This window comes from Camelus ferus, chromosome 17 (assembly GCF_009834535.1).
Source record: "Camelus ferus isolate YT-003-E chromosome 17, BCGSAC_Cfer_1.0, whole genome shotgun sequence".
Classification (NCBI taxonomy): Eukaryota; Metazoa; Chordata; class Mammalia; order Artiodactyla; family Camelidae; genus Camelus; species Camelus ferus.
In genome coordinates, this window is record NC_045712.1 from 24872181 (window position 1) to 24898256 (window position 26076).

At 54.4% G+C, this 26076-nt stretch overlaps 1 protein-coding gene across 6 annotated transcripts in view; it reads left to right on the forward strand.

Annotated features, from left to right (window-relative positions):
• CACNA2D2 (calcium voltage-gated channel auxiliary subunit alpha2delta 2) overlaps positions 1–26076 on the forward strand; it is a 136916-nt gene that overhangs the window by 16200 nt on the left and 94640 nt on the right. For all 6 annotated transcript variants that reach the window (XM_032458434.1, XM_032458437.1, XM_032458435.1 and 3 more), the window contains exon 2: positions 10130–10211. In XM_032458434.1, the coding sequence (XP_032314325.1) occupies positions 10130–10211 (82 nt within the window). The remainder of the gene's footprint in view (positions 1–10129; positions 10212–26076) is intronic.

The following is a 26076-nucleotide window of genomic DNA, read 5'->3' on the forward strand; positions in this document are numbered from 1 at the left end:
TTCCACAGAGGGGTCTCTACCCTAAAGAGGAACAGAGGACCCTGAAGGGGGCTTCTGTCCTCCTCAAGGCAAGAGGTCGTATCGAAGATGCACACAGAGGATGATTATTTGTGGCTTAGCAAGGATTTGACTCATCCTGGGGGTGGGGAGGATGTCTAGAAGGGGAGATGGGAGTATGTGAATCACTGAATCTGACTGGAGTGGTTGGTGACACGTGGACAGGGCCTCTTACCACCTCCAGTCAGGCTTCAGCTACTGGTGCAGGGCAAGAACAGGTAGCTGGAGCTCCTGGGTTCTTCCCTGACTCTCCTGGTGACCTCCACAGGTGCCTCAACTCTGCTGTGCACCTCCTGAGGCCAGGCTTGGGCACGGCTCCCCCATCACAGTGCTTAGCTGGGCACCCAGGGACTGTGTCAATATATCTACCTCTACTTCCCAAGAGCCAGCCCACTGAACCTCAGTTTACCTGTTTGTTAAATGGGCCTGGGCAGGGGTAATGTTCATGTTATGCCTGACTACATGGGGAACATGGGAAGAGGAGGAGGCACTGCAGAGCCCAAAATGCCCTCGATCTATGTTAGTGACTGGGGCAGGTGGCTCTGGGCCTGTGGAGCAGAGAGTGGATCCTGGGCAGAGTGACTATCCATACTCTGTATCCCTGGCCTGGACCCTTTGCTCTGCTCTGGGGAAGTCTTAGCTAATCCATGAGCTCCTCTTGCTTGTTACTCAGTCCTAGCTCTAGATTGCTGGGAAATTCACAGACAGTGACACGTGGGTGTTGGTATCTGGAAGACCCATGGACCTTGGCCCCAAGGGGAGTGGAGATAGATGACTCTTAGCTGCCACTGCAGTTTGAAAATCACCAACTCCATCAGTCCACAGATAGGAAACCGAGGCACATAGAGGGGAGTGGATGAGTCTACACAAAGCCTGTGGACTCTGGCCCGGGGAACCAGAATCCCAGTGTGCAGGAGATGGCACCATGGGGCAGGGTGGGTGGAGGTGCTGGGCTGTCCGAGATGGGGACAGGGTGACAGGGTTAGGGTGGAGAATAGCTCAGGTCTGGGCCATTCCTTCCCCACACTTTATTCTTGCTTCCTGGAAGAAGTGACTGCTCCAGCACTTGGCCCTTCTGGGAGAGCCATGAATTATGCAGGGAAGCCACAGGCCTGGGCAGGCCCATCATAAATGAGCTTTAATAATTCATACGGAGAGGAGCTGGAGAAAGGAAGGGCCTCCTGGGCTGTCCCTGGGGCAGCCACTGCACTTTCAGCCTCTACGCAGGCTGCCACTGCACTCCCCACCGGCCTGCTCCAGTGACCAGTGCGTGCGGGCTGGGGCAGGATGGCGGGGAGGTTGGCCCCCTCTGGTGAGGTGTGTTTGCTCATCCAAAGGCCTGTTCCTCCAGGGTGGAGAGCAGGAGACTTCTCCCTCAAGGCTCACAGCCCAGGGCAGAAACGGACAGTGAACAAGGGAGAGGAGGTCTGACAGAATTCTAGTGAAAAGAATAGTCCCAGGAGGGGACATGAGATCAGTTGTTGCTGGGGTTGGGGGTGTGCAACTCAAAATGGGGAAGCAAGGTGGACTTCACCAAAAGAAGGGAGAGGGGGGCCCTAAGAATGTCTGAGGAGAGACTGATCCGGGCAGAGGGAACAGCGTGTGCAAAGACGTGTGCACGGAGTGCAGGAGTGTGTTCCAGTCATAGTGAGCAGGCCAGCATGGCCTGAGGAGCAAGGTCAAAGAGATCATTGAGAGCATGGCCCCTAGGTGGGCTTTGCCTTTCCTCTAGGGCCGTGGAGCTGCAGCCTGGTGTTGACAGAGGTGGGATGCTCTTCCAAGGGGATGCTCTGGCTGCATGTGGAGGTGAACAGCCCTGGGGAGGTGGGTGCAAGGGCAGGATCTGAAGACCTATGAACTGGCGACTGCACTTGTCCTGGAGAGAGACAATGGCCACCCAAGTCAGGCTAGGGGCCTGAGAGGTGGGGGGCAGTGGGCAGATTGTGTAGGTGGAGCCAACAGGACTTGCTGAAAGATTGGAGGTGGATATGAGAGAAAGCAGGTTCCAGGTCACCCTGAGGCTCTGGTCATGAACTGGGGAGCTGCTATCAGCTGAGCCAAGGGTGGCAGGGGTGGTGAGAGAAGGGAGGAGGGGATCCAGAAGGAGGTCAGGGTCTGGGTTTTGGACTCATTGAGTTGGAGAGGCCCGTTAGATATCCAAGTGGACATGCCATGCAGCAGCTGGGCATTTAAGACTTGCATCTGAGGAGATGTGTATATCATCCTGACTGGCGATCATTAGCTGTGTGACCTTGGGCACATGGCTCAATTGCTCTATGCCTCAGTTTTCCCCTCTGAGAACTGGGGATGATGATGTGACTGCCGTGAAGATAATTAAGGCTGTGCAGTGAGGGCCCTGACCTCACTGATGCAGGCCCTAGGCAGGAAGGTCTCAATCAGACTCCTTGGGAAACAAATCTCCACCTGGCCTGTGGAGACCTCAGGCCACCCTTTCTTGGGCAGAGAGGGAAACTGAGATCTGGAGAGATCAAACCACAGAGCTGGGTGTGGACCACAGAGCAGGGCAGGGGCTGGAGGAGAGATGGCCCCGGCGCCCCTCCCCACACAGACCATCACCCTGGCCAAGTCCTCCAACCTGGTTCTGGGCCTCAGTCCTCACATCTCCCGCAGACCAACGTTTTCCTTCCTGCTGCACACCTCCTTCATCTCCTGGGCTTCTGGTGCCTTCTAGCCCCTCTCTGAGTTCTGCAGGGGTGGCTGGGGCAGAATTTGTTCCTATGGAAGCTAGAGCAGTCCCCCTAGGAGCTTCTCCCTACTGCTGGAAAACCCCAGACCAGGCCTGGTGAGGAGGGTCCTGCTGCGGGGCTGCTCAGGAGCCCTGTGGCTGTGGTGTGACAGCACAGGTTTATATCCACCTTAGCTGCTTTAGTTCACTTTCTAGATGATTTACCTGAGGCCCAGACAGGTGAAAGGATGTTACCAAGGTCACACAGCCAACAATGGCAGACACAGAAGTCAGACTCAGGTGGGACTTCCATGCTCTCCTCCTAACCTCTGCTGGGAAACCTCCTTCCCCTTCTCAGCCTGCATGTCCCTGGCTTACCTCATCCATGCTGTCTTCCCTGACTGCTGGTGCTCTGTGGGCCCTCAATCTTGCACTGATGGCGGGGAGAGGGGCAGAGTGCTGTGACCATTTGCTGTGTGAGCCTGGGACACTCTCTATCCCTCTGTGGGCCAAGCGGACTGCCCGGCTCTCCCAGCCCTGGTGATGCAACTCCCTGGTTCCAGGCCTTCTCCTCCCGTCAGCTCCTCCCTTCCCTGCATCAGGCTATTAGGAGTAAATACTGGGCTGGACCTGGTGCCCTAATTAAAGCAGATGACTGTTCACTGTTAGTCTGAGAGGGGAGGCACAGGCTTGCTGCCTCCCAGCCAAGAGCCGACTGGAAGGGAAAGCTTTTTCCCCGACAAAGGAAAGGAAGGGACAGCCCCATAATGAATAACCTCATTAAGGAGCAGTATTTGGGCAGGGTCCCAAGATACACATAGTCGAGGCCGATGGATTTGGACTAATTTTAGCTTTGGCAGCACCAGCCCCTCCCCAGCTCCAGGGGATCTCCAAGGATCCCTTGTGATAAGTGGGATACCTTCATCCCTGTGTGCATGGAATGGGCAGGCAAGGGTGGGGATGGTACTCCTGGGAGCATCGTGTTGCTCACACTAGGAGTCCCTTTAGCTGAATCACAAATCTGCTGAAGATGAGCGTGTCCCTCTGAGTCCTATATCTCAGTTTACCTGCTTGTGAAGTGGTGGATGGTTAACTGAGGAGCCTTGTCCACCATGAATCAGCTGAGCTAGCATGCTCCCATCTCCCCCCTCCCCCTGCCTCAGTTTCCCCTCTGTGGTTTGTGCAGTGCAAGGCCAGTGCTGACTGCTCTCCACGCCTTCAGGCACTCCGATCTCAGTGGTCTGGAGAGGCTTAGACCAGTTGCCTCTCAGGAATGAATGACCTTGGCTAGACTTGCCCTCTGTTCTTGGGAGACTGTGATCAAATCAAGGTCAGGGGCTCTGCCCTAGACTTTGAGCCCCAAAAGATATTGAGGCCCAAGTGTTTTCTCTTCTGAGCAGACAAGCAGGAAGGATGCTCTGAACATGGATGGTCCTTTCCTTCCCAAGGAGTCTCCCCTGTGTCAGGGTCTCTGAGGCAGTTCAGGGGATGCTGCAACCCTCCTAGAGGCCCCAGTCTAAGGAGGAGGCACAGCCATCCTATGCTTAATGAACTGCAGATCTGAGGAAGGGAATTGGACTGAGAGGAGAGCAGCCCTGCTGTCTAGATGGGTCTGTGTTTGCATGAGTGTGTGGGGCAGGCATCATTGCTAGCATCACTTCCGTGGGGTGGTGGTTTCTACTTGCCTCCATTTGGAGTCCTGGGAGGTGGACAACTGATGAGCTTTATCTCCATTTTCCAGATGGGACAACTGAGGCCTAAGAGGACACATCTAGTCCAAGGTCTCAGAAGAGCCAGGGCTGGATCTGGGCATTCAGTTGAAATAGAGAGGGTCATACACTAAGTGGTCAGGGATGACTCCTCGAGGGAGGTGGCTCTGGAGATGCCATGATCCTGGGGTACAGCCCTGAGCTTCCTGTTGTTTGCAGCTGGGCTGTGGCTGAGAGGAGGGGCCTGCTGTATCCCAAACCCTGCTTCAGCAGGGGCCACAACTGCTCTCTGAGCTTGTCCAGGCTGGAAAGGGGAGTGGCCCCCTTGCCCACCCACCAGTACTCTTCCCCTGGGATAGGGTGAGCCTAACACAGGCCCTCTAGACCGGCTCCCTTGGGCTCTTTTCGTGTCTGCATCTCTCAGTCTGTCTCTCCCATACCACTGCCCCTTCCTGCCCTATTTTTCTTTCCCCTTCAGAGGACTGCGAAGGTGCCAAGGTGGGAGGAGGCAGGCCAGCTGAAATATAATCAGAATAATTAAGTAATACTTTATTTTAAATCATTGCTTCCCCCAGAGCTGAGAGAATAATCGGCCAGTCTCACGAGGGAAGCAAGAGACCATGGGCCCCCACCATTGCCAAGTTTGGTTCACAGTGCCCTTGGCAGCAGGTGGCCTCCATTGTGCCTGCACCCCTACACCCTCACCTGCCAAAGCCTGGTCCTGTCCTGCTGTCCATTCCTCCCACCTCAGCTGTCATTCCACCCTCAGCATCCCCCTCCAAGATGGCTGCCCTGCTTCAGCTGAGGAGAGGGCTATGGACTGCTCTTAGGCCCCCAGTTGAAAGGGATTTATCCTGGCAGACTGCCTGGTGGAGGCAGCCTGTAGCAGGGCTTTGATGGCATAAAACAAAAACAAAAACAAAAACAAAAACAAAACCCCGCCTCCTTGGAAATGGTGTAAAAGACCTGCAGAGGTAGCTAGGGGTCCAGAGACCCTCACCCCTACTAGGCCTTCCCCTCTCTGCTCTTGAACAAAGCCCCCCCTCTTCCTTCTTGCCCCTCTACAGGGTCCAGCCACCCACACCTACCCGTGCCCTCTGAGGGTGAACCTGCAGTGTCACCTGTCTCTGGTTTTTTGATTTGTTTAATTATAGATGAGTTTTCTGCATAATTTATTCCAAAAGCCTGGATTATACTGTACAATTAAATCACATTCTGATCAACAACTTTATGTATAAAATTAACAACTGGCAACAGCTTAAACTATGCTGCTGCATCTGCACACAGGCTCCCCCCGCCCCCCTGCTTCCCTCTCTGTCCTCCCTCCCCTCCTTCTTTCTTGTCTTCCCTACCTCCTCCTCCTGACCCTGCCCCTCCCCATCTGGGGAGCCTGTGCAGCTGGCCTCAGTGCTGTGTAGTTTGACCTGGGGCCTCCCCAGCTTTCTAGCTGGGGTCTTGATGGTTCTGTTTGCTAAAAGGGGTCCTCAGCCCCAGCTCCTCACCCCACACATGGATGATTTTGTTCCTCTGCCTGATGATGACACCTCCTCTTCCCTACTTACTCCTCTTGGTTCTGAAATGTGCCCTGGAGACTAAGGCCCAGAGTCCCACAGTGTCATCTTCTTCCTGCTGGGCTACCTTTGGACCTCCAGTCCTGGGACCCACACATCTTTGCCCTTGCTCCTGGCCTCTCTCAGCCTGAGAAGCAGGAGGTTAAGGGAGCCATTAGGGAAACCCTTTCCACAGCACCCTCCCTCTGTGCCCTTTGCTCCCAAGCAGGCATTCACGGAGGATTTCCTGAGCACTGGGGGTAGGAGGGGGTGGGATGGGGGGAGGTGCCTGGATTAGGTGAGCTTCTAGCCTTCAGGGGACTGCCCAGTAATAATACTGCCCTCAAGGTTACTGTATGAATTTGGCTGTGAAAGCTTTTCAGCCAGTCGTTATATCATCCCTGTTTACAGATCAGGAAGCTAAGTTTCTGAGGGTGCAGAACTATCTGAGGTCACAAAACTGGCAGAGGTAGCCTCTTCCTGAGGCTTCCTGGAGGCTGCATTGTCCTGGGAGGGTGGGATCATGGAGCTGATGGAGCCAGGGGGGCAGGTCTGGCTTCTGTCTATAGTATGTGGCCCTGCATCCATCCTTGCCAGGGGCCTCAGTTATCTTGTTTGTGATAACTTGTCACCCTGCTAGGTTCAGACACATGGGAGGACATGGTGGTGTGAGGCTGTCCCCAGTCTCATGCCCACGCCAGTCATGCCGGCTGCAGTCCCTGGCTGCACGTGCCTCCTCCCAAACGCTTTCTCTCCTCACTGTCTTGCTAATTTGGCACTTAGAGACATTTGGAGATGAGCAGTGTCATCTCAATGAAGAGCATGGAAAATCATAGGGATGTGGGGAGCCAGCAGGTGGATCTGCCCTGTTGGGAGGGTGACCCCTGGGCCACACTGTTTGGCCAGGGAGGCAGTGGCAGAGCCAGGCACTTGGGCCCAGGTTGATGGGAGCCCAGGCAGGATTTGGTCAGTTTGTCTTTGACCCAGTGAGGCCATGGATCCTGATGCATCTCTCATCCTCCCAAAGCCCCCATGCCCTCCTGTCGGAGTAAGTAGGACTGTGCCTGGCCAGTTCTGGCTTGGTGTGTGGTTTCTCTGGCTTTTGGGTATGAACACTGCAGGTGCATAGTTGACTCCTGGACTCCTCAGGCCCTTGTGTCACCCCTTGGAGCCAGCACTTGGACACCAGCTGAACCCCAGCACCCACAAAGTCATGTCTCTGTGTTGATGAAATGAATGTTCTTTGGAACTCTTGGACACCTGTTGCCTTCCTAGTTGAGTTTGGTTTAGGTGAATAATCAGAATAACTTGTTTTCCCTGGAGTTGTGATAAAGGGTAGTGCAGCTGGGGCCCGGGGTCTACCCAGACCCATGGTGCCAGACCAAGGGATAGAGCCACCCTTAGGCCCCAGCAGGGTGTGTGTTCTGATGTGTCATGGGTGGGCCAGTCCCTATGGCCCATAGCAGAGTCTAGAGCTGCTCAGCCTGGGGTTGGAGTGGGGAGACTCTGTGTGCGTGTGCGTGTGTGTGTGTGTGCGTGTGTGTGTGTGTGTGTGTGTGTGAGAGAGAGAGAGAGAGAGAGGAACAAAGAGAGGGACAGGGAGAGGGAGGGAGAGAAAGATAGGGAGAATGAATGTGTGTGTGTCTTTAGAAGAACTGGACTTTATCCTGAGATTTGGCTCTTAAAAATTTTTTTTAGTGTTGAAATAGCCTTTTTTGATGAAATGATGGTGATTATAATAATGTGTTGTCTGAGCAAAGTAAAAACTTGGCATCCATGTCTGTTTTTCCAATTAATTTTCCTTTACTCTCATCTGTGAAATCCTAAGACGGAAGAACCATAGATACACTAGAAAAGAGTCAACAGCCTGGGGTCAAATCAGTGCTGTGCTGGTAAATGTTTACAGTTCACTCTCCAGGGGGAAAAACTGAGATTGGTAGCATTTGCCAATTTCTATGGTATAAATATTCCCACTATGACCAATTTCAAACTCCTAAGGTGACGACACTGAATGCACAGTTGGAAAGAGATGCATGTTATTGGCTCTTGCTGACTCCAGCACACCCCTGGGACAAGTTCTATGTCACCACTTCCTGGGTGGGTGACCTTGGGCAGGTCACTTAAAGTTCATAAGTCTCAGTCTCCTCATCTGTAAAATGGGAATGATAAGTGGTGATTTGCTTCTTTGTGAGAATTGATGTGAGAGAGCAGGTGACATGCTGGCACCACATCACAGATGTAGTGGGAGCCCTTGTACCTGTTAGTCCCAGGAAAGATTATGGTTGGCATTCTGTCCCCTAGACCAGTGAATAGCTGAGGTCACGGTCAGGGCCAGGGCAGAACTAATGGTTCCCTTGGAGGTTAACTGTTTGACCTCAGCCATTCACATGCCACCTGCCTAGCTGGACACAGGACCCTGGGGCCAAGCAGGCTCTCCAGTCTCCACTGGGCTTTGCTTTCCCCCAGCTGGCGGTTGAGGTCTGATCACCCTTCCTAGCCTGGCCTCCACTGGGCTCAGGGTTAGCTTTTCCCCTGCAGTGGGGAGCAGAGGTGGGCATCCGGCTGTGCCTCAGCCAGCAACAAGCTGAAGCTAATACCTCTTTCTTTTGATGTTGATTTTTTTTTTTCCATCATGGTCCTGACATTCAGCTTGGCAAATTGCAATTAGTGATCCGCCTGCCTCCTGATCTGAGTTCCCATGCCAACAGACAACACACGATGGCAACAGCCCAGCCCCCCAGCCACAGAGATATGGGACAGGGGGCTGGATAGAGACCCAAGATCTTCTGACCCAGGGAGATATAAGAGTCTTGGCCCCAGGTGGCAGTAGGGGAGGTAGGAGAGCCAGCAGGCCCAGGGCAGGTGTTGGGACCAGACATGATCTCCCGGATCCCATGGCTCCTTGGTTTCCCTCAGAGACTGGGGGGCTGGCTTCACCTCACCTTTACTTGGCCTCATGGGATGTGCTTGACCGGTGGCATGTTTCAGTCTTTGTAATAATTCTCCCGTGAACACTCCCTGGAAAGGCCTCTTTCTGTGTCTGGTGGGAAGGAGAGGTTGAGATGCCTTTTAGACCCGATAGAAGAGGGGCCTTGGTCACAGCAGAAAGTACCTTTGGCAGTGTGGAGAGTGTCCTTCTGGCTGGCAGCCCCTGGCAAGAACTGGTGTGATTTTGCTCACCTGATCTGGCACTGCCTAACAGGGTAGTCACAGGTTAGAACCCAGCCCAGGACTCTCCCCAGACACCATCCCTGTTCATCGGTATGGGCTGAGAATACAAGGCCTCGTGACCAGCTGTCCATTCTGTCCACTCAAAGATCCTTGTGCTGGACCCTCGACCTGCCAGTTCTCATGTGTACTTCTCAGACCCTACGAGATGGCCTCCAATTATCCCCACTTGCTGGAGGATAGTGAGACCCAGGTGGGTTAAAACGAGCTCAGAGTGGCACCAGTGTAGAGGAGACCTGTTCAGGCTGGTGGCTTAGGTAAAGGACTCGTGGTTGCCAGGCCCCCAGAAAGGGGCAGGATGCTCTGAACTGGACCCATGGGTGGGTGGTTCACGTGGGTCCTCTAGTGATGAGCCTCAGATAAACATCTGTTTACCAGCATGTTCATGTCCACTACTCAGATGAGGCTCAGAGGGACCTGCCCCAAAACCATGACTTGGTTGTGGCAGCAGTGACTCGTGTTCCCTCCCCTTGCCCAGGTCCCACCCAGCCCTGGGGACAGGAGACTCTGAGATCCAGGAGACACCAGGCTCACTCAAGTCCTCTCCTCCCTGATATCCTGAGTTTCCATGTTCAGAGCAGAAGCATCAAGGGCTTGCTCTTCACAGTGAAAAATAGTCTCCCTGCAGGCTTCTTGGAGCCGCTGGACTCCCTCGGTGCATTTTAACTATAATCCACTCTCCGCCCTGGCTGTCCGACAATACGTGAGGAGAGCCTGGGCCACCGGGTCCAGACTTCAAAAGGAATCAGAGGCGCACTCTGTTTCCCAGCCTCTGCTTCTCCTCCAGTGAAAATTGGGTTCTGAAGGGGCAGCTGCTGCGGGTCACCCCTAGGGGGCCAGGACGGGACTGTTCCACTCCAAGCGGGTCTTCCTGACACCTCTCTGCTCTCTGCACACAGGATGCAGCACTGGGCCCGGCGCCTGGAGCAGGAGATCGACGGGGTGATGCGGATCTTTGGGGGCGTCCAGCAGCTCCGCGAGGTAAGCCTGGGGCTGCTGGCTTTCCCTTCAGGGAACTTCTTCCAAGTGGGAAGGGAGGAAGGGCTTCAGAAGTAAGGAGTGAGGAAGGCTTGGTGTGGTTGAAGACGGTGTGATGGGACACTAAGGACCCATGGGGGCAGGTGGGGAAACAGCTAGAGAAACAGCAACTCCTTCGGGTCTTGGACTGCTCTTCCCCAGGTCACCATGTTGAAGTAGTACCTACTCAGCTCTGATGGGAAGGTGTCAGGCTTTTCTGATTTTCAGGTGGCTGAGGTCTGTGTTTGAGGCAGCACCTAGGGTGAGAGTGCTGGCCCTGGAGGGTCTAGTGGTTGTAGTTGTGCATGGAAGCCAGAGGGACTGTCCGTGCAATGAGCAAGGTGGCCAGGCCGAGCAGCCCAGAAGAGCAGTGCTGCCCGCTCAAGGCGCGGCAGCCCGAGACAAGTTGAAAGCGTGTGCTTGGCGAGATAGGGATCAAGGGGCGGGAGGGGTGATTGATTAGACACAAGCAACCACATTTATCCTGGGAGATTATGTTAATGTTTGAAATAGTGATGTGAAGAGCAGGCCATCCGTCACCCCCAGAAGGCTGCAAAATGTGTCGCTGTCAGACCATGGGCTCCTGAGCTGTTGCTCTCTCTGCGGAGACACAAAGGCTCAGAGAGCTGAGCTCGTAAGGATTGGGGTGGGGCTCCCAGATACCTGCTGGATTTTGAGAAGCCCTTGCTGAGGGGTTGGGCCAGGAAGTACGACCAGAACTAAGCACGGGATTAACAGGGGTCTTCTTCTCTTGGTTAGCCCGGAAACAGCAGAGTAGGCGGAGTTACCATTGGAGGATCAGCTGAGGATCCAGGCCCCGGGCTCGGCAGTTAGATATGCTGCTAGTCTTGTCACTCTTCTTGGTCAGGGCCAGGTCAGCAGGGGTAATGTCTGTGGGGCAGCTGCAATGGGATGTTGTCGCCAGTCCTTTCCCTATGCTTAGCTTGTAACAGGTGCCCAGGAAATGGGGATGGCAGTGAGTGTGTTGACACTGGCTGTGGATATAGGACGTCTGAGAGGCACAGGATGGGGCCAATCAGGGGTGACTAATGAGGTGGTAACATAGTGGGGAGAGGGAGTCTGGGTATGGAGGCCTGAGCCATCAACTTGCTGGGTGTCCTCCCCCTGGTGGCCCCACCTCTCTAAACCTCCTTTCCCTGGTTGCTGGGCTTGAATTGCAGTCACCCCCATCCTACTCTCTTCCTGTGAACTCTCAATGACTCAGCCGCACTCGGAGGCCAGCAGTGCTTTCCAGAGAAAGCTCTGCAGGAAGAGCTGTTCCGGAACAGAAGTCAATTTATGCTCAGGAATAGCACCCAGCACTAACTAGGTTCGAAGTGGGCACTGCCAAGTGCAGCGTGTGGGTTAATGAAGAAATGAGAATTCCCTGGAATATGTGTCCTGTGCCTTTGCAAGTTTCATATTAGGACATAAGAGGTACCCCCAAATAAGGAGTTAACCACACACCTCCAGTCAAGAATCTTTCATGCTTTGTATCCTCAGCCAAAGGACATTATCTATTTTATAGTTATGGGCAACTCAGACACTAAAAGTTTGCCAGTGGGAAAATAATGTACACACTTCATGCCTGAGACTCAAGTGTGTCTGAACCATTGAGCTTCCTGTATGGTGAGGACCAGAGATGGAATCCTGGCTTAGTGTACCCACTGTGTGTCCCTGGGCAAGTCCTCAACCTTCTTTGGTCCTCATTCTTGGTCCATGGTGTGGCTGGGAGGTCTGGTTGGAGCACAAGGTGGTGAGACTGTCAGAGAACAGGCTGATACAGATACAACCCTTAGCTAGAAATCAAATTTGAATTTCTCTCATTGATCATTTTCATTCCTAGGATGTGTTGTTCTTTTCCTTTCTGATGGGAGTTGAGCAATTCCAGACACTTTGATCAATGAGCACATCTTTCCCCACCCCCACCTACCCAGTGGTAACAAGAGTCACGCAGCCGGCTATGACAGAGCTGGGGCTTGGACCCAGGGCTCCTGACTCCTGTTTCAGGCCACTGCTCCTTCTCTACCTAGGCCTCCCTTCTTGGAAGGGTGGGCAGGATGAGCCTGGGGAAGAGGGGAGCCAAGCCATGCTTGGTGTGGCTGTGGCAAGGCAGAGAAGTGCTGACCTGGTGTTCCCGACTCCTTCTGGCATCCCTCTGCCTATTGACGGCTGCCAGCTCTCCAGTAGCTCTCTGTCCTGCTCCAGTTTTTTTCTCACCTGCTTCCTCAGCCTCTTATTTCCCACTGACAGCTCTGGGGCTACTTCTTGGCACAGGACACTCTGGTGAGGTGGGCAGCAGAGGAGCAGGTGAAGAGTTCTAGAAAAATAAAAGGACAATCGCCTGGGAGCAGGAGGGAGCCAACCGGCCCTACTCCCCTATAACCTCCTCACAACCCTGACTGAGCCACCATGGGTCTCCTTCAAATGTGTATGAGAGCTGGTGTGCCCAGCCCATGCCCGGCTCTGAGGGTCAGGAGGATGCTTGCAGCAGAGCCCCGACCCAGCTGTGATGCTCTGTGGACCCTGGCACCACCTCTGCCAACCTGATGGCCTCAGCTCCCATTGGGGCTGCCTGTCCTCACGACTCCCTGAGCTGATTCTGACCTGCCCCCAAACACCCTGCTGCTGAGGTGGTCCTGGCATCCAGGGTCCCTTGGCTTTCTTCCCCTACATGGCTGCTCTCTCCACCAGCCCCAGTCCTAGAGGCAGCCTCACCCCCAGAAGCTGGGAGCCACAAGAGCTGGCAGCTGTAAGAGTGGAGAAACTGCAGACAGTGGCATTTGGGAGCATTTTCCTTGCCTTGGCACTTTCCTCCTCCCAACCTCACAACCCCATGGGGGCATGGCTGGGTGCAGACCGTGGCCCATTTACAGGTTGGAAACCATGGCACACCTTGGTGGGTGTGGGGGCTATCTGCAAAGACCCCATCACGTGTCCTCACATAGGCCATCCCAGGGCCAGCACATAGTAGAAGCTCCTGCTGTGGCCTAGTGCTCCTGAGTGGTGCCCTACTGGGTACCCCAGCCCTGCCTCCCCACCAGCCCTGGCCTACACCTGCCATGAACAGGCCACAGAAGTGTGGCCCCTACTGTAGACTGCCCGCTCCAGGAACCCTAGAGGCTGAGCAAGGTCTCCTGAGCACCTTCTCTGCCCTCCCCCATCAGCACCATATTGTCATCCTGGGGGAGGATAGCAGAGAGCATATGCTTGGGCTCTGATCTCATTTACATAATGAGGCTGATCAGGATGAATAATTCATCAGGTGCCAGGGGGTGCACGGGGGATGATGTGGAGACAGGCTGTCTCCCCACTCTGAAGCCCAGGTCACTCTGATGGGTACAACCAGGGACCTATCCCCTTCTGACTTAATGCCCAGGGTAGAAAGGGACAACTCTGGGGACCTTGTGGGCAAGCAAAGCAGGAGAGATTATAGTCAGACATGTAGAAGAACCAGTGACTCATCAGGTGCACAAGCCCTGGGATGGGTTCCTGAACTGGGTGAGACCTTCCTCGGAGGGTCTCTGCAGAAGGAAGTGAGAAGACCTTCTGTCTGGGGTAGGGGTCGGGGGTAAGAGAAGGCTGCTGACTGGAGCTGGTATGGGAGCAGAGACCTGGGATGGCCATGTCTGGGGAACACAGGCCACCCTCTGGGAAGGCTCAATCCAAGTCTGGACCTATGGAAGCCTTTCTCAGTCCATGTCAACCCCTACACGTCTGCTCAGGGCAGAAATGGCTTAGAGCCCTGCCCACATTCCTGGCTGCCCCAGCCTCCATGATGGCCTTAGCCCAGCTGTAGGCTGCTAGTCACTGTGGGGAGACCAACATGTGGCTGACTGTCTCCACCTGCCGGTCCCATCCTGGAGCCCTGACATGCTAGCCCTGAGTGGTGGTGATGGTGGGGGGTGGTGAGAAATATCAAAGGGGAGGTGGAGGCCTGGTACAGCACCCTCCCTGGACTGCTGAGCTGCATCCATAGAGAGCAAGACCCCAGGACTCAGATCCCTGACCCCAAGTCTCCTGCTCCCCTCCTCACTGCTGTGCTTCTCTGGACAGTCATGGTGATTCAGACCAATAGCGTCTGAGTGTCCCCAGTTCTACTGGTAGCCAGGAATGGGACTTCTGAACTAGTGACGGTGCCGTCCCCACCCGTCTTGTCTGCCCCTGGCCATCCCTATACCCCTCTAATCAGTGCTCCCTGGGAATATGTAATTAATATTTGTTGAGTGCCATACCTGGAGCTGGCTCCTGGCAAGGACCAAAGTCTGGACACGTTGAGGACCCCTTTCCTAAGGGGCTCAGGGAGGCAGGGATAGGGTCTTTCTGCAGGTGTCCTTGAAACAGGCTTCTTCCTGTCCCCCCATCCCCCGCCGGCTGTACCGCCAATTCCTGAAACATAGGCACCCTCACACACTGGCTTAGGGGGTACTGGCTGAGGCGGTGTTTGGCCCTCATTTCGGGGGAGTTCCTCTCTGGGCCTCTCAAGTGGGATCAGCTTTCCAGGAGTGCCAAGGAAGCTCAGAAACCTAGAGGGGCTTCAGCGGAAGAGAACGAAGGAAGCTGGGGTGGGGGGAGATGCTAGGGGACAGAGCAGCACTGGGAGGGCCAGGAAAGGGGAGCTCAAGCAGTTGTGACTCCCAAACCCTACATTTGGTCCTTCTATCCAGAGCACTGTGGTTCAGATGTGTCCTGAGTGGCAGGCCTGCAGCTTCCTGACCAATTGGACCCTCACTCACATAGCACATGCATGGCTGCCCCAGCTTTATGTGCTCAGTCAGGTGAGGGGTGGTGAGGGAGCCGCACCCAGGCCCATAACACCCCCTCCCCAGGGCTCCCAGAAGCCTCAGAACCACTGCGCTTGCTCCTCGTGAAGCCCCACCCCTCCTCCAGCCACCTCCCACTGAGGCCCAGCGGTGCCCTCCTCTTTGCTGGTGTAGATGATCGGGATGTGGGGTGCGTTGGGGTGGGGGTGGGGGGCGCGGGTGTGAAATATGCCGCTGGGTAGGGATTGCTGCCGCTTGCCTCCCTAAAAACCCACATATATTATTCTTTAATGGAAAGTTAATTGTCTTATTATTCCCTCCATATGGTCCTCTTGCTCGGCACCCAGCGGGGATGCAAGAGGCTGAGGGGGGGCTCTTGAGAGGACGTCTGAAACGTGGTGAGGCTGCCACTTGAGCATAATTGGATATAGAGAGGCAGCTATGTGGGAGCCTGGCTGAAGCCCTGCCCGGACCCCCTCTTCGTCCCCCTAGCCCAGCCTGCTCCCCACTTCTTTGCTTACCAGATCCTGCCCTGGGGGTGGCCTCTTTTAGCACCACCTCCCCACTGTAAGGTCTGGGGATGCTCCCTCCTGAGCACTGTGTGGGGAGACATAGGGTTGGAGAGGGAGTGGTTGCTGCCCTTCTGGTTGGCCCCTCCCCATACACACCCCATTGTTGTCTGAAGGAGAAAATTCCATTTTTGAGAAGCTTTTCAAAGCCACTTCATCTGTGGCAGGAGCTCCTGCCTGACTGCAATCTGACTGGCTTGGGTGTCCTGCACCCCTTCTACATGCCCCCCACAAGAGAGGGGGTGCGGGGAGGTCAGTGTCGGGGCAGGGCACACGGCACCCCACGACACCTGGCCCAGGGGCCCTGGCTCACATTGGCTGTGTCTTCCATGGGCACCAGCTGCCTGGAGCCTCCCCCGTCCTGCTGGCTCCTCTGGGGCTGCTAAGCTGGGCCAGCACCACGCCCTTCCCAGCCCGTGCCCCTCCCAGACCTCTCCTTCTTCTGTTCCCCAGAGTATGAGGGTGTTAGGTCAGAACAGCCTCACAGCAGGTGGAGGATGCAGTGTCAGGAAGGTCCCCAGAGGGGCACGCGTGGGTGGTCACATCTCTGGCCACTTCAGAACCCCTTGCTCCTGGTGTCTTGCAGGAGGAAGACCAGGGCAGGGAGCCCTGCTCGGAGGCTTCAGGGTTCCTGGACGGCCTCAGCAAGGAGTTGCTGCCCAGGTTCCTATGGAGGTCGTGGGTGTGGTGGGGAGAGGTCTGTGAGAGGGCATCTCTGAGGGGGATCAGCAGGCCCACGCCCAGCAAAACAGGTACAGAGAGGGGCCACCAGCTGCCTCCTTGTGCCAAGAGGTCACCATGGGGCCGGATCTGAGGTCAGCTCCCAGAGGATAGAGAATGGCTCAGGGAAGGAGGGAAGAGCTGTGTCTTCTGAAGGTGGGACCTGCTTGAGGTCCCACAGCTGGGAAGTGGCAGAACTGGAATTTGAACCTGGAGCCTGTGGCATGGGCAGCACTGAATGGTGGGTGGCGGAGGGGAGGGTGAAGTGGGAAGGAATGGCAGGGCTGGGCTTTCCCACAAGGCAGGGCCTAGCACATGCTGTCCTGCCTCTATGAGCCTTGGTTCCCCCATTTATGAAATGGGGACCCAAGCACCCCTGTCCTCAAGGGAAACGTGAGGATCTCAAGGGAGCAGGGGCAAAGATAGGTTGTAGACAGAGCCCTGCAAATGTGGGGGTGCCTTTGTGCCCCCTCCACTATCAGTTGCCTGCTCTCTTGGGAGTTAGTTAGTTTTAGGAAGTTCAGGTGCCCAAAATGTCACCTTTGCTTGTTGAAGCCCAAGAGTGTGGAAATTGGTTTCCTCTCCCTGGCCATCTTAGTCTGTTTGGGCTGCGATAACAGAATACCACACATTAGGTGGCTTGTAAACAACAGAAATTTCTCATGGTTCTAGAGGCTGGAAAGTTCAAGATCCAGGCATCAATAGATTTGGTGTCTGGGGAAGGCCCACTTCCTGATCCTTTGATAGCTGCCTTCTTGCTGTGTCCTCACATGGTGGAAGGGGCCAAGGACCTCTCTGTATAATAGCATTAATCCCACCTTATGACCTGATCACCTCCCCAGGGACCCACATCTGAATACTATCACCATGGGGATTAGGCTTCAACATGTGAATTCTGGGGGGACACAAACATTCAGTCTGTAGCAACTTCTGACCATGACATTTTGGAGGTTTCCTTGCTGGGATAGGCCTAAAGGCCACCAGAGCTTGAAGAAATAGGGCCTATGGGCCAGGGAAGGGAGCCAGCAGCAGAGGCACCTCAGGGAGAAAGCCGGTGGAGGTGAGGCAAAGGACCCCTACACCCACAAGAGGCCTGTGGGTCTGTTTATCAAATCCATTAACTTGCCTCCCAGGCGGTGTGGGTTCAGAGAAGAACATGGGGCTTGTCTGGCCTTGAAGTAGGAGTGGTAGGAAGTCACCAAGCCGAGGGTTCTTGAGGGTGGCAGCTCTCAGGCTGAGAACTGTTTAAGAGAGAGACAGTCTCCGAGGCATGATCAGAACCTCAGCAGGCATACTGCGCTGCTCTCTGGGGAGTTTAGGTTGAGAACTCCTAGCTTTGTTGCAGGCCCCTTCTGTGAGGCGGATGCCCCTCAGTCCTTCCATCTTGGGAATCCGGGATATTTGTCAGCTTTCCTAAGGCAAGACCACCCTCCCCCCCCACCCTCCCCCATGTGGCAAGAATGTTCTGATAAACACCCTGGGTCTCCTCTGGGGTCCCCAGGGAGGCTGGCCTTGCAGCAGGACAGCTCGGGGTCAGCTCTGATGAGGACCCAGTGCTTGCAGACTGTTGAGGAGAGGCCAGAGTCTGCTCCCCTCTCCCCTGGCCTCTGCATCCATCTCTGGAGAGCGATGGGGCTGCATGCCCAGAGCCAGAGGCTCATCTGGATGATCGAGAGTGGGAAATGGGGGATGAAGATATAGGGCTGAATGGGTTTCCATGCTGGGCCCCCGGGAATGGCTGACCTGATCTGCATTCCTACCCCCTCCTCCTCCCCCGTCCATCGCTAGATCGGTGGCAGCCACAGGGACGCTTGCCTGAGATTCGTGGAGCCCCAAGCATTTGGCAGAGGCAGAGAAGTAATTGGTTCTGACAAACCACAGCCGGCCCCAGGGGCAACATGAGCAACATTTACCACGACCAGGCAGGAGACGGAGGCTCAGCCTGGCCTCGCTCCACCTTCTCTGAGTATGGCTCCCCTCTCTTTGTGAGCAGAGATCTGATGTTTGGATAAGGTTACAGAGCCCCAAACTCTCTGTCTTTCCTATACCTCTCTCTCAGTCCTGGGACCTAGTGGCTCTGCAGGGGAGCTGGCTGGCTCCTTGCGGGTGCAGTTGGAGGGAACAAGACAGGGGATGGATCCTGGGCAGACTCCTCAGGCCCCCTCCCCGTCCATTGCTGGGTTCCCATGAATCAGGGAACCAAGTGGCTGACCCTAGGGCTTTAGTGCCCTGGCCTCAGAATGCAGAGTCGGGAGCTGGGCCTCCACCTGAGAGGATGCGCAGGCTGTGCACACACACAGGGTGCATGTATACACACATGCCTGCAGTGTACAAACATGCATATATATGGTCCACAAGGTTGGCATGGAGTAGGTACTCAGCTAGTAACTCTTCAGTGGATGGACTAGCAAAGGGGCAGGCACCTGAGGACCGAGAAGAGAGAGATTGGGGCTCTGATCTGTCCCATAGGACTGTGGGAATCATCCAGCCCACATACGGGACCTGAGGCCCAGTGCATCAGAAAGGTAGAGCTTTGGTGCCAGATGCACCAGGAGAGGTGACTTGCATGGGATCTGCCACGCTTGGCCCCACATGGAGGGTCCCTGATTGCTCTTTGTGAGGGAATGGAGGATGTGGGGGCTGTGGCAAAGGGCCCAGGAGAGCTGGCTACACAGTGTGCTGGCACCCAGATGTCAGACTGGGCCAAGGGAGGCTGGGATATTCCCAGTGACTTAGAGGCCTGGCCAAGGTGTGTGGCCAGAGCAGGAGGAGCGTGGAGCCTTTAGGCTTTCAGCCACCCATGTGTCCTTCCTGCCCCCACTAGACTTCCCAACTTCTTCCTCCTACTCCTCTCCTCACTCACCCCTATCCCCTCCAGGCCACTCCCCAGTTTTAAACCAAACCCACAGCTCCCTCCCTCAGGAAGCCTTCCAGATTGGTGCTGAGGCCAGTGGTGTCCCCTGCTCCCCTCTCCCTTCTGCTTTTGCATCCTTTGGGTATGCACAGGAGGCAGGAGCTGCCAGGGACTCTGGTGGGCCCAGTCTAATCTTCCCATCATATTGGATAGGAAGACAATGACCAGAAGGGCAGGGTCATGCCCGGGCCTCCAGGAGTCCACCTGAACAAGGGGAGTCAGACCCAAAAGGCAACTAGCCCCTGGTGATTATTGGTCCCATGACTTACTGGGAGACACCATCTCTGACCTGCGGAGGCTTGTGTGAGGTGGGATGTGGCTAATCATGTGCAGAAGAGAGACTCGAGAACCATGATGCTGCACGTGGGAACGTCTGTGTACATGTGGACGAGAGTATGTGAACCTGTGTGTGTGGATGTGCTGCCAGTGGGGGCACGAGCAGGTGAGCATTTGTGTGTCTGTGGAAGGGAGCGGTTACAATTGCACAAAATGCTGCATGCAGGAGTGTGACCAGGCACGCACATCAGTGTGTGTGAGAGCGTGTGATCCCACGTGCATTTGTGCTTTGTGGGATGTGTGACCAGGCAAATGTGTACATGCGTGTGTATGTGACTGAGTGCACAGTTCTGCGTGCTCCATGTGCAGGTGTGAGCAGGCACGCTCACAGCCCAGGGTGGGACTTTGAGGAGGCAGGTGCTGCGAGCTCTGTGTCACCCAGGCAGGCGAGAACTATGAAATGGATTAATTAGTGAAGCTGAGAAATCTCAGTTATGGGTGAGGAGCTCACACACACACACACACACACACACACACCCCGTCCCCATTCACAGTGCACATCCCCCCAAGTCACTCTGACACTGTGCTCAGCAGCTCTTCAGGGGGCTGAGGTGCCAGTCGGTTGTGGATCTGTGTCCGCACACCCCTGTCTGTGCCCTAGGATGCTGGACCAAGCGACCCCCATAGAGATCACAGGCCTTGCGCAGGCAGTCCTCAGTGTCCCTAGTCCAGTGCTCCCAGAGTCTGGGTGGTGAGGCCACCCTGACTTTGTGCCCATTTCACAGATGAGAGAGGTAGGGCCTTTAAGGAGCACTGGGCAGGAGCCTCATTTCCAGGTTCTGGGCCTCCTGTTGATGGGGAGCAGCCCCTCCTGCCCTGGGCTGGTGTCCACCCAAGTGCTGTCCTCCCAAGTTGGGGGGAACAGTGTGGGTGCCTGTGGGCTTAGAGCAAAGCTGGAGTTCACTGGGAGCCTCCTACAGCTCAGGACAGGCCACTCCCACTTACAACCCCCAGGTGCCTTGTCACCAGCCAGCTTCTTCCACATGCCCTGCGGGAAGGCCCGGGGGCCTGATCCCCCCCACCCCAAAGCCTGCTGACCGCCTCCTCTCTCCTGTCCCTAGAAAGGGAGACCCCCATGCTCCCCAGCTCCTGCAGCCCCATGTATCTCCCCATTAGCATGATTGTAGCTGCCTCTGTTCTGAATCCTCCATTTGAGCACAGCTCCTGAGGCACCAGTGGGATTTGTCGGACTTGGCCCTGAGGCCCAGAGTCTTGCTGGGCAGGGAGGCCTGCCACCCGCTCCTGCTGCCCCTTGCGGACCCTGGAGCCCTGCTGCTGCTTGCCCCGTTGTGCAGGAGACCCGAAAGCTGGGTCAAGCGGCAGTCAAGCCTCTTGATCAGATATTGACAGTGGAGCCTTCATTATGCTCCATCTACAGGCATGGAATAAATTGGAATTATACTGTGGATTTATTCTTTTTAAAGAGGGACTTTCACACTGGGGAAAACTTTTTAAAAGAACATTTATATAGAAAGCAATTATGTGCCAGTAATTTTTATGTATTCTCCCTCTTCCATCGCTGCCTTTGTGTTTGAACGTGACCGCCTCCTGGGCAGCTGCAGCCTGGCTCCTCGGCCTCCAGGCTATAGCTTACCACCTCCTGGAACTCCTCCTCCTCTGGGAAGGCTCCGGATGCAGGGTCTGGGCCCAGTATGGGTGTGGGCTCCAGGAGCCCGGCTGGGTGGATTCATGTTCAGAACTCTGGTGCTTTGCAAATTTCCTCCCTCCTGCATTTCTGTCTTGAGGTTGCTCTGATTCCAAGGCTGCCATGGCCCTTCCGGGCCCCTCTTGGCAGCAGCCAAGCACTTAAAGGCACCTGCTTCCTGGCAGCCTCAGAGCCCTATTCTGTGAGGGAGGAGGTGGTGGTGTGGGAGCAGGTATTTTCCCTCCCTAGGAGCCACTAACGGGCACCCTGCTTCCCCAGCCATTATTGCTCTCACACTCCATGCATTATGTAAATTGTCTCCGTTGCTAAGTGGTGGAAGAGCTGCTCAGGGGGAACGGAGGTCTGGAGCCTTCTGCGGGAAGGCAGGAGACTGGCCCTGAAAACTCACTGCTCCACGTCAAGGAGAGTCTGGCAGCCTCCCAGCTCCGACTAGGCCCCCAGGGTCTTGCACTGTCTCCCCCTCAGACCATAGCTTGGTGAGGGCGGTGGCTGCACACCACAGTAGACTAGGGGCTCCAAGGAGGGCATGTGGGCTCCCTCATTGGACAGGGCCATCAGATTAGGCCTTTTCCTACTACCTCAGACTGGCCCCCAGGGAAGGACACGTGCCTTCTGCTGCCCAAGGTGTCCTGCTTCTCACACCTGCATGAGTTTCAGCAACAGCATATTCACTCACACAGCCTCCTTAAAAACCCTTTGCAGAACTGGAAAGGTCGTGTCCATCTTTGGGGCTGGGTGACCTGCCCCCTAGGAACCCTGGGGCTCCTTCTGCAGTGAACACCTAGTGAATTTGGGATATAGAAGGGTGAATTTTGGAGCAGCACCGCCATCTGGGGCGCCAGCAAGGTCTCGGGTCCCCAGGGATCTGAGATCTTGTTGAGGCAGGTAGGGGCATGAAGGTTCCTGGGTATGGACAAGGCCTGGGTGGCGGAGGGGCTCTCCCAGGGTACTCACTTGACTTTCTGCCTTCCCTTTTGAGACACAAGACCTGCCAGAGGATCCAGCCCACCCAGAGAGCCGAGCACTCTAGCATTCTTCTCTCGTCTGAGCCTGTACTTTGTACGAGGCTGGTCTGTGCAGGTCTCACACTTGTCCTCCCTCCCTGGGACTCAGGAGCCCCTGGGGCAGGATGTTTGTCCAGTGCAAGGAGGCCACTGAAAGGAGTCAAAGATTTGTGTGTTTCCCAGAAAATCTGGGATTCCAGGGAGGGTGTGAGTTTGGCAAAGACGTCTGTAGCCCACTCCACCCATTTCTTGGGCAGTCCCTTTTCCCCTACTCCTCCCCAGGGGCAGCTGCCTGGGGCTCTGGGTGAGACAGGCCACCTGACCCTGGCACAAGCTTCAGCAGAGGTTGGTGCAAAGGGAGTGAGAGCATCTATGGCTGCACAGACATTGTGGAAGGCGGAGCTTCTCACCCTCATCTGGCACTGTCCCCCCACTGCCCCCAGGATGGCTGGCATTATCTCTCAGACCCCTGTCATTTGTCCCTCAACTTGCTTTTTGATTACCCCCAACTTTGGGGAAATGTAGGAGTGGGGGCGAGGGGTCACCAATATGAAATTGGTGTTTTGGTCTCTGGAACCTGGTCTATGTACTCAGTTGATGAGGGAACTGAAACCTCGAACGTCTTCGTTTGTGATAAGAGTAAACAGAGGTGATGACAGTGATGTTGACAATGTGTAATGTCAGCTGCTACCCTTTGGGGGTCAGCCCTGTCCCTGACTCCTCTGCCTCCATTATTCTCCCCTCTCCTTCCCTCCCTCCCATCCTTCTCTCCCTCCATACCTCTTTTCTTCCTTTGTTTCTCGTCTTCTTACATTTCTGGATGGATTTTTAAAGTTAGGGTTTTGAAATCAGCATCACACACATACATGCTGTAAAGTCATAGTTTTACCAGGCATGTTGTGTTAGGAGCACAGCAGCCCCCTCCTCTCTCCTTCCAACTCCCCAGAGGCTGTCACTTTCTGATCTCAGCTCCATATCTCTAAATGACATACTTATGTCACCGCTTCATGATTGTTCAGTTCTAGGCATTATCCATGTATGTCCACTAGGTGGGTGGAGGACTTAGCTCTCCCCCTCCGCCCTGGCACAATCCTACCCCCTCCCTCCCGGTGTCATACTGTAACATGGCAGGTCAGGACTCAGTGTTGACATTGTCCCGATGGGGCAAATGCTATTCAGAACTGTAACTTACAGTACACACTTTGGCGTACAGTTTTTACATTTTTTTCCTGCAGGTAACAACTGTCTGGTATTTGTTGCTTAGCTTTCTGTGAACCTTTACTAATTCTGCCCAAACTCCCTGCCTTTCTATCTGACCTCCCCTCATACATGCGGATACATCTGGGGTTCTATGTCCCAGCGGGGGGAAGTCTTGCCTGGAGCCTCCCAGCTTGTGCCTGTGAACACAGCCTGCAGCTCGGACATGTGCCTGGGATTTCCCTCACCTCTCTTCTAAGTTGGAGTCCCTCTCTTCTCAATACTGTGGGCTTCTCTTCCTTGGCTTCTGATTTTCTCCCTCATTGGGTGGAGAACATTTTCAATTGGCATCCTGAGAAAAGGTACATGGGAGCCAGACTTTCGAGGCTTTCATGTGTCAGAAAGCCTACCCTCTCCCCCACACCTGGCAGAGATTTGGGGTTGGGGTGGAAGCCCAGAGTAGAAACCATTTGCCTAAGAATTTCTAAGGCAGCACTCCATTCCTTCCAGCTTCCTGAGTTGCTGTGGAGAGGTCCAAGTCCAAGGTCATTTAGATTTCCAATCCATTGTGTATGACCTGATTTTGATCTCTAGAAACTTGTACATTTTCTCCCTGTGCCCAGTGTTCAGAAATTCCACCCTGATATACCTTGGTGGGGTTTATTTTCATTCCTTACCATTCAGTGGACACTTTCAAACTAGATTCTTATGTCCAGTTCTAGAAGTTTTCTTGAATGATTTCTCTGAGTCTTTCCTCCCTTTCCTTTTCTCTGTTCTCTTTCTAGAAACTTTAATTTGGATTCTTTTTTTTCTCCCTAATTTCTTACAGGTTTCCATCTCTGCATCTTTCTTTCAGATTTCCCAATTTTACCTTCTAATCTTTCTGTAAAGTTTTACATTTTGTTACCAAATTTTTAATTCCCAGTATCTCTTTTTGGTCCTTTTTAATTAAAAATAACATCTTGCTCTTGTTTCATTGTTGCCACTGATGTCTCTTAGCTCTCTGAGGATGATGTATTATAGTTTTTTAAAAACAATTTTTATCTTGAAATAATTTTAGATTTACAGAGAGGTCACCAAAATAGTACAGAAGTCCCCTAACCCTTTAAAGTTTCCTTTAAATTTCCTTTAAAGTTATCATCTTGCATAACAATGGTACAAATACCAAAGAAGAAACTGACATTGGTACCTTACTACTAACCAAAGTGAAAACCATATTTGGATTTCACCAGTTTTTGCACTAGTGTCCTTTATCTATACCAGAATCCAATCCAGGATCCCTTGTTACATTTAGTTGTCATGTGTCCTTAGTCTCCTCCAACCTGTGATAGTTTCTATATCTTTCCTTGTCTTTCATGACCTTGACACTTTATGAAAAGTCCTGGTCTTACACAGTCAGCGTGGGGAAGAGCTTTGTTGATAAAGTTCTAACCTGGTTGACTACATGCCGGCTATTCCTTGGATGGCCCCTGACCCAACACCTTCTTTGCACTCAAATGGAGTTACCCAGGTGGTAGGTACCAGCAAGGAGGGTTACCTAGGGCTGCCATGACCAGGGCAGGGCATTACCCTGAATCTGGCTGGTGGCCGAGGGCACATCGTTTTGGGGCAGCTCCTAAAGACATCGCCTGTTCTGAGTGAGTCAGGGTCCTCTCCTCAGCTCAGCCCCAGGTCTCTGAGCAGCCCCAGGGTGGTGCCCTTTCCCTAATGTTTCCATCTGCCTGGGGTGCCCTCCTCAGTCCCCACTTCGACCCATTGAAATTGAGCTCCCTCTCCTGAGGCTGGGGGAACAGGTCCCTTGAGAGCCATCAGACCAAAAGAAACCCCTCACAAATCAGGTGACCTGGGTCTCAGTTTCCTCATCTGTAAAAGAGGGAGGGTTGTCTCTGCCTTCAGGGTCATGTTGAGATGATAAAGGATACGAAGTAGCTGCAAGTGACAGAACCAAACCCCTGTATGTTGAGGCAGCAACAGAGGGACATGGAGCTGCAGGAGCAAGAGCTGGACTAGGGACCCAAGGCTGAGCGAGATCGGAGGCAAGGGACTAGATGGGGGCTGGGAGGGCAAAGGCTGGAGCAGGAGACAAGGACTAGACCTGAGGGCACATCTGGACCAGAGAACCAGGGGGCCAAAGGATGGCCTGGGAAGCCACGGCAGAGGACTCCAAGGGCTGAGTGGGGATGGAGCCACATTCCTCACCCCTACAGGTAGGCTGGGCAGTGCAGCCTAGAAGTGGGCCCACAGGCTATTTCTGAAAAGTTCAGAGCAAGGTTATGGAGTAATTTTTTGCAGGTAGCCGCTGGTTACCAAGAAGGATATTTAATAGGAAAGGAAGCCTCAGTTCCAACATCCCTGCTGGCATTTAGGGAGATTGGGTGAGCTGGACCACCTGCCAAAGCCCAGTTTATTGTTTCATGTCCTGACTTCATTCTGTGAAGGATGGGGGAAGGGTGCAGATGGCACTTCACACCCTGGGGAGACTGCAGCATTCTTGGGGACGCCACGAAGAGTATTGTGATGGGCATGGGACTGGATCAGAGACCGAGTCCTGGTCTTGGCTATTCCTCCTCTGACCTCTGCAGGGTGGTCTTGGGCACATGACTTCCCCTGCCTGTTTTTGAGTTTTCTCAAACCAGGTGCGGGAACAGGACACTGTCCAT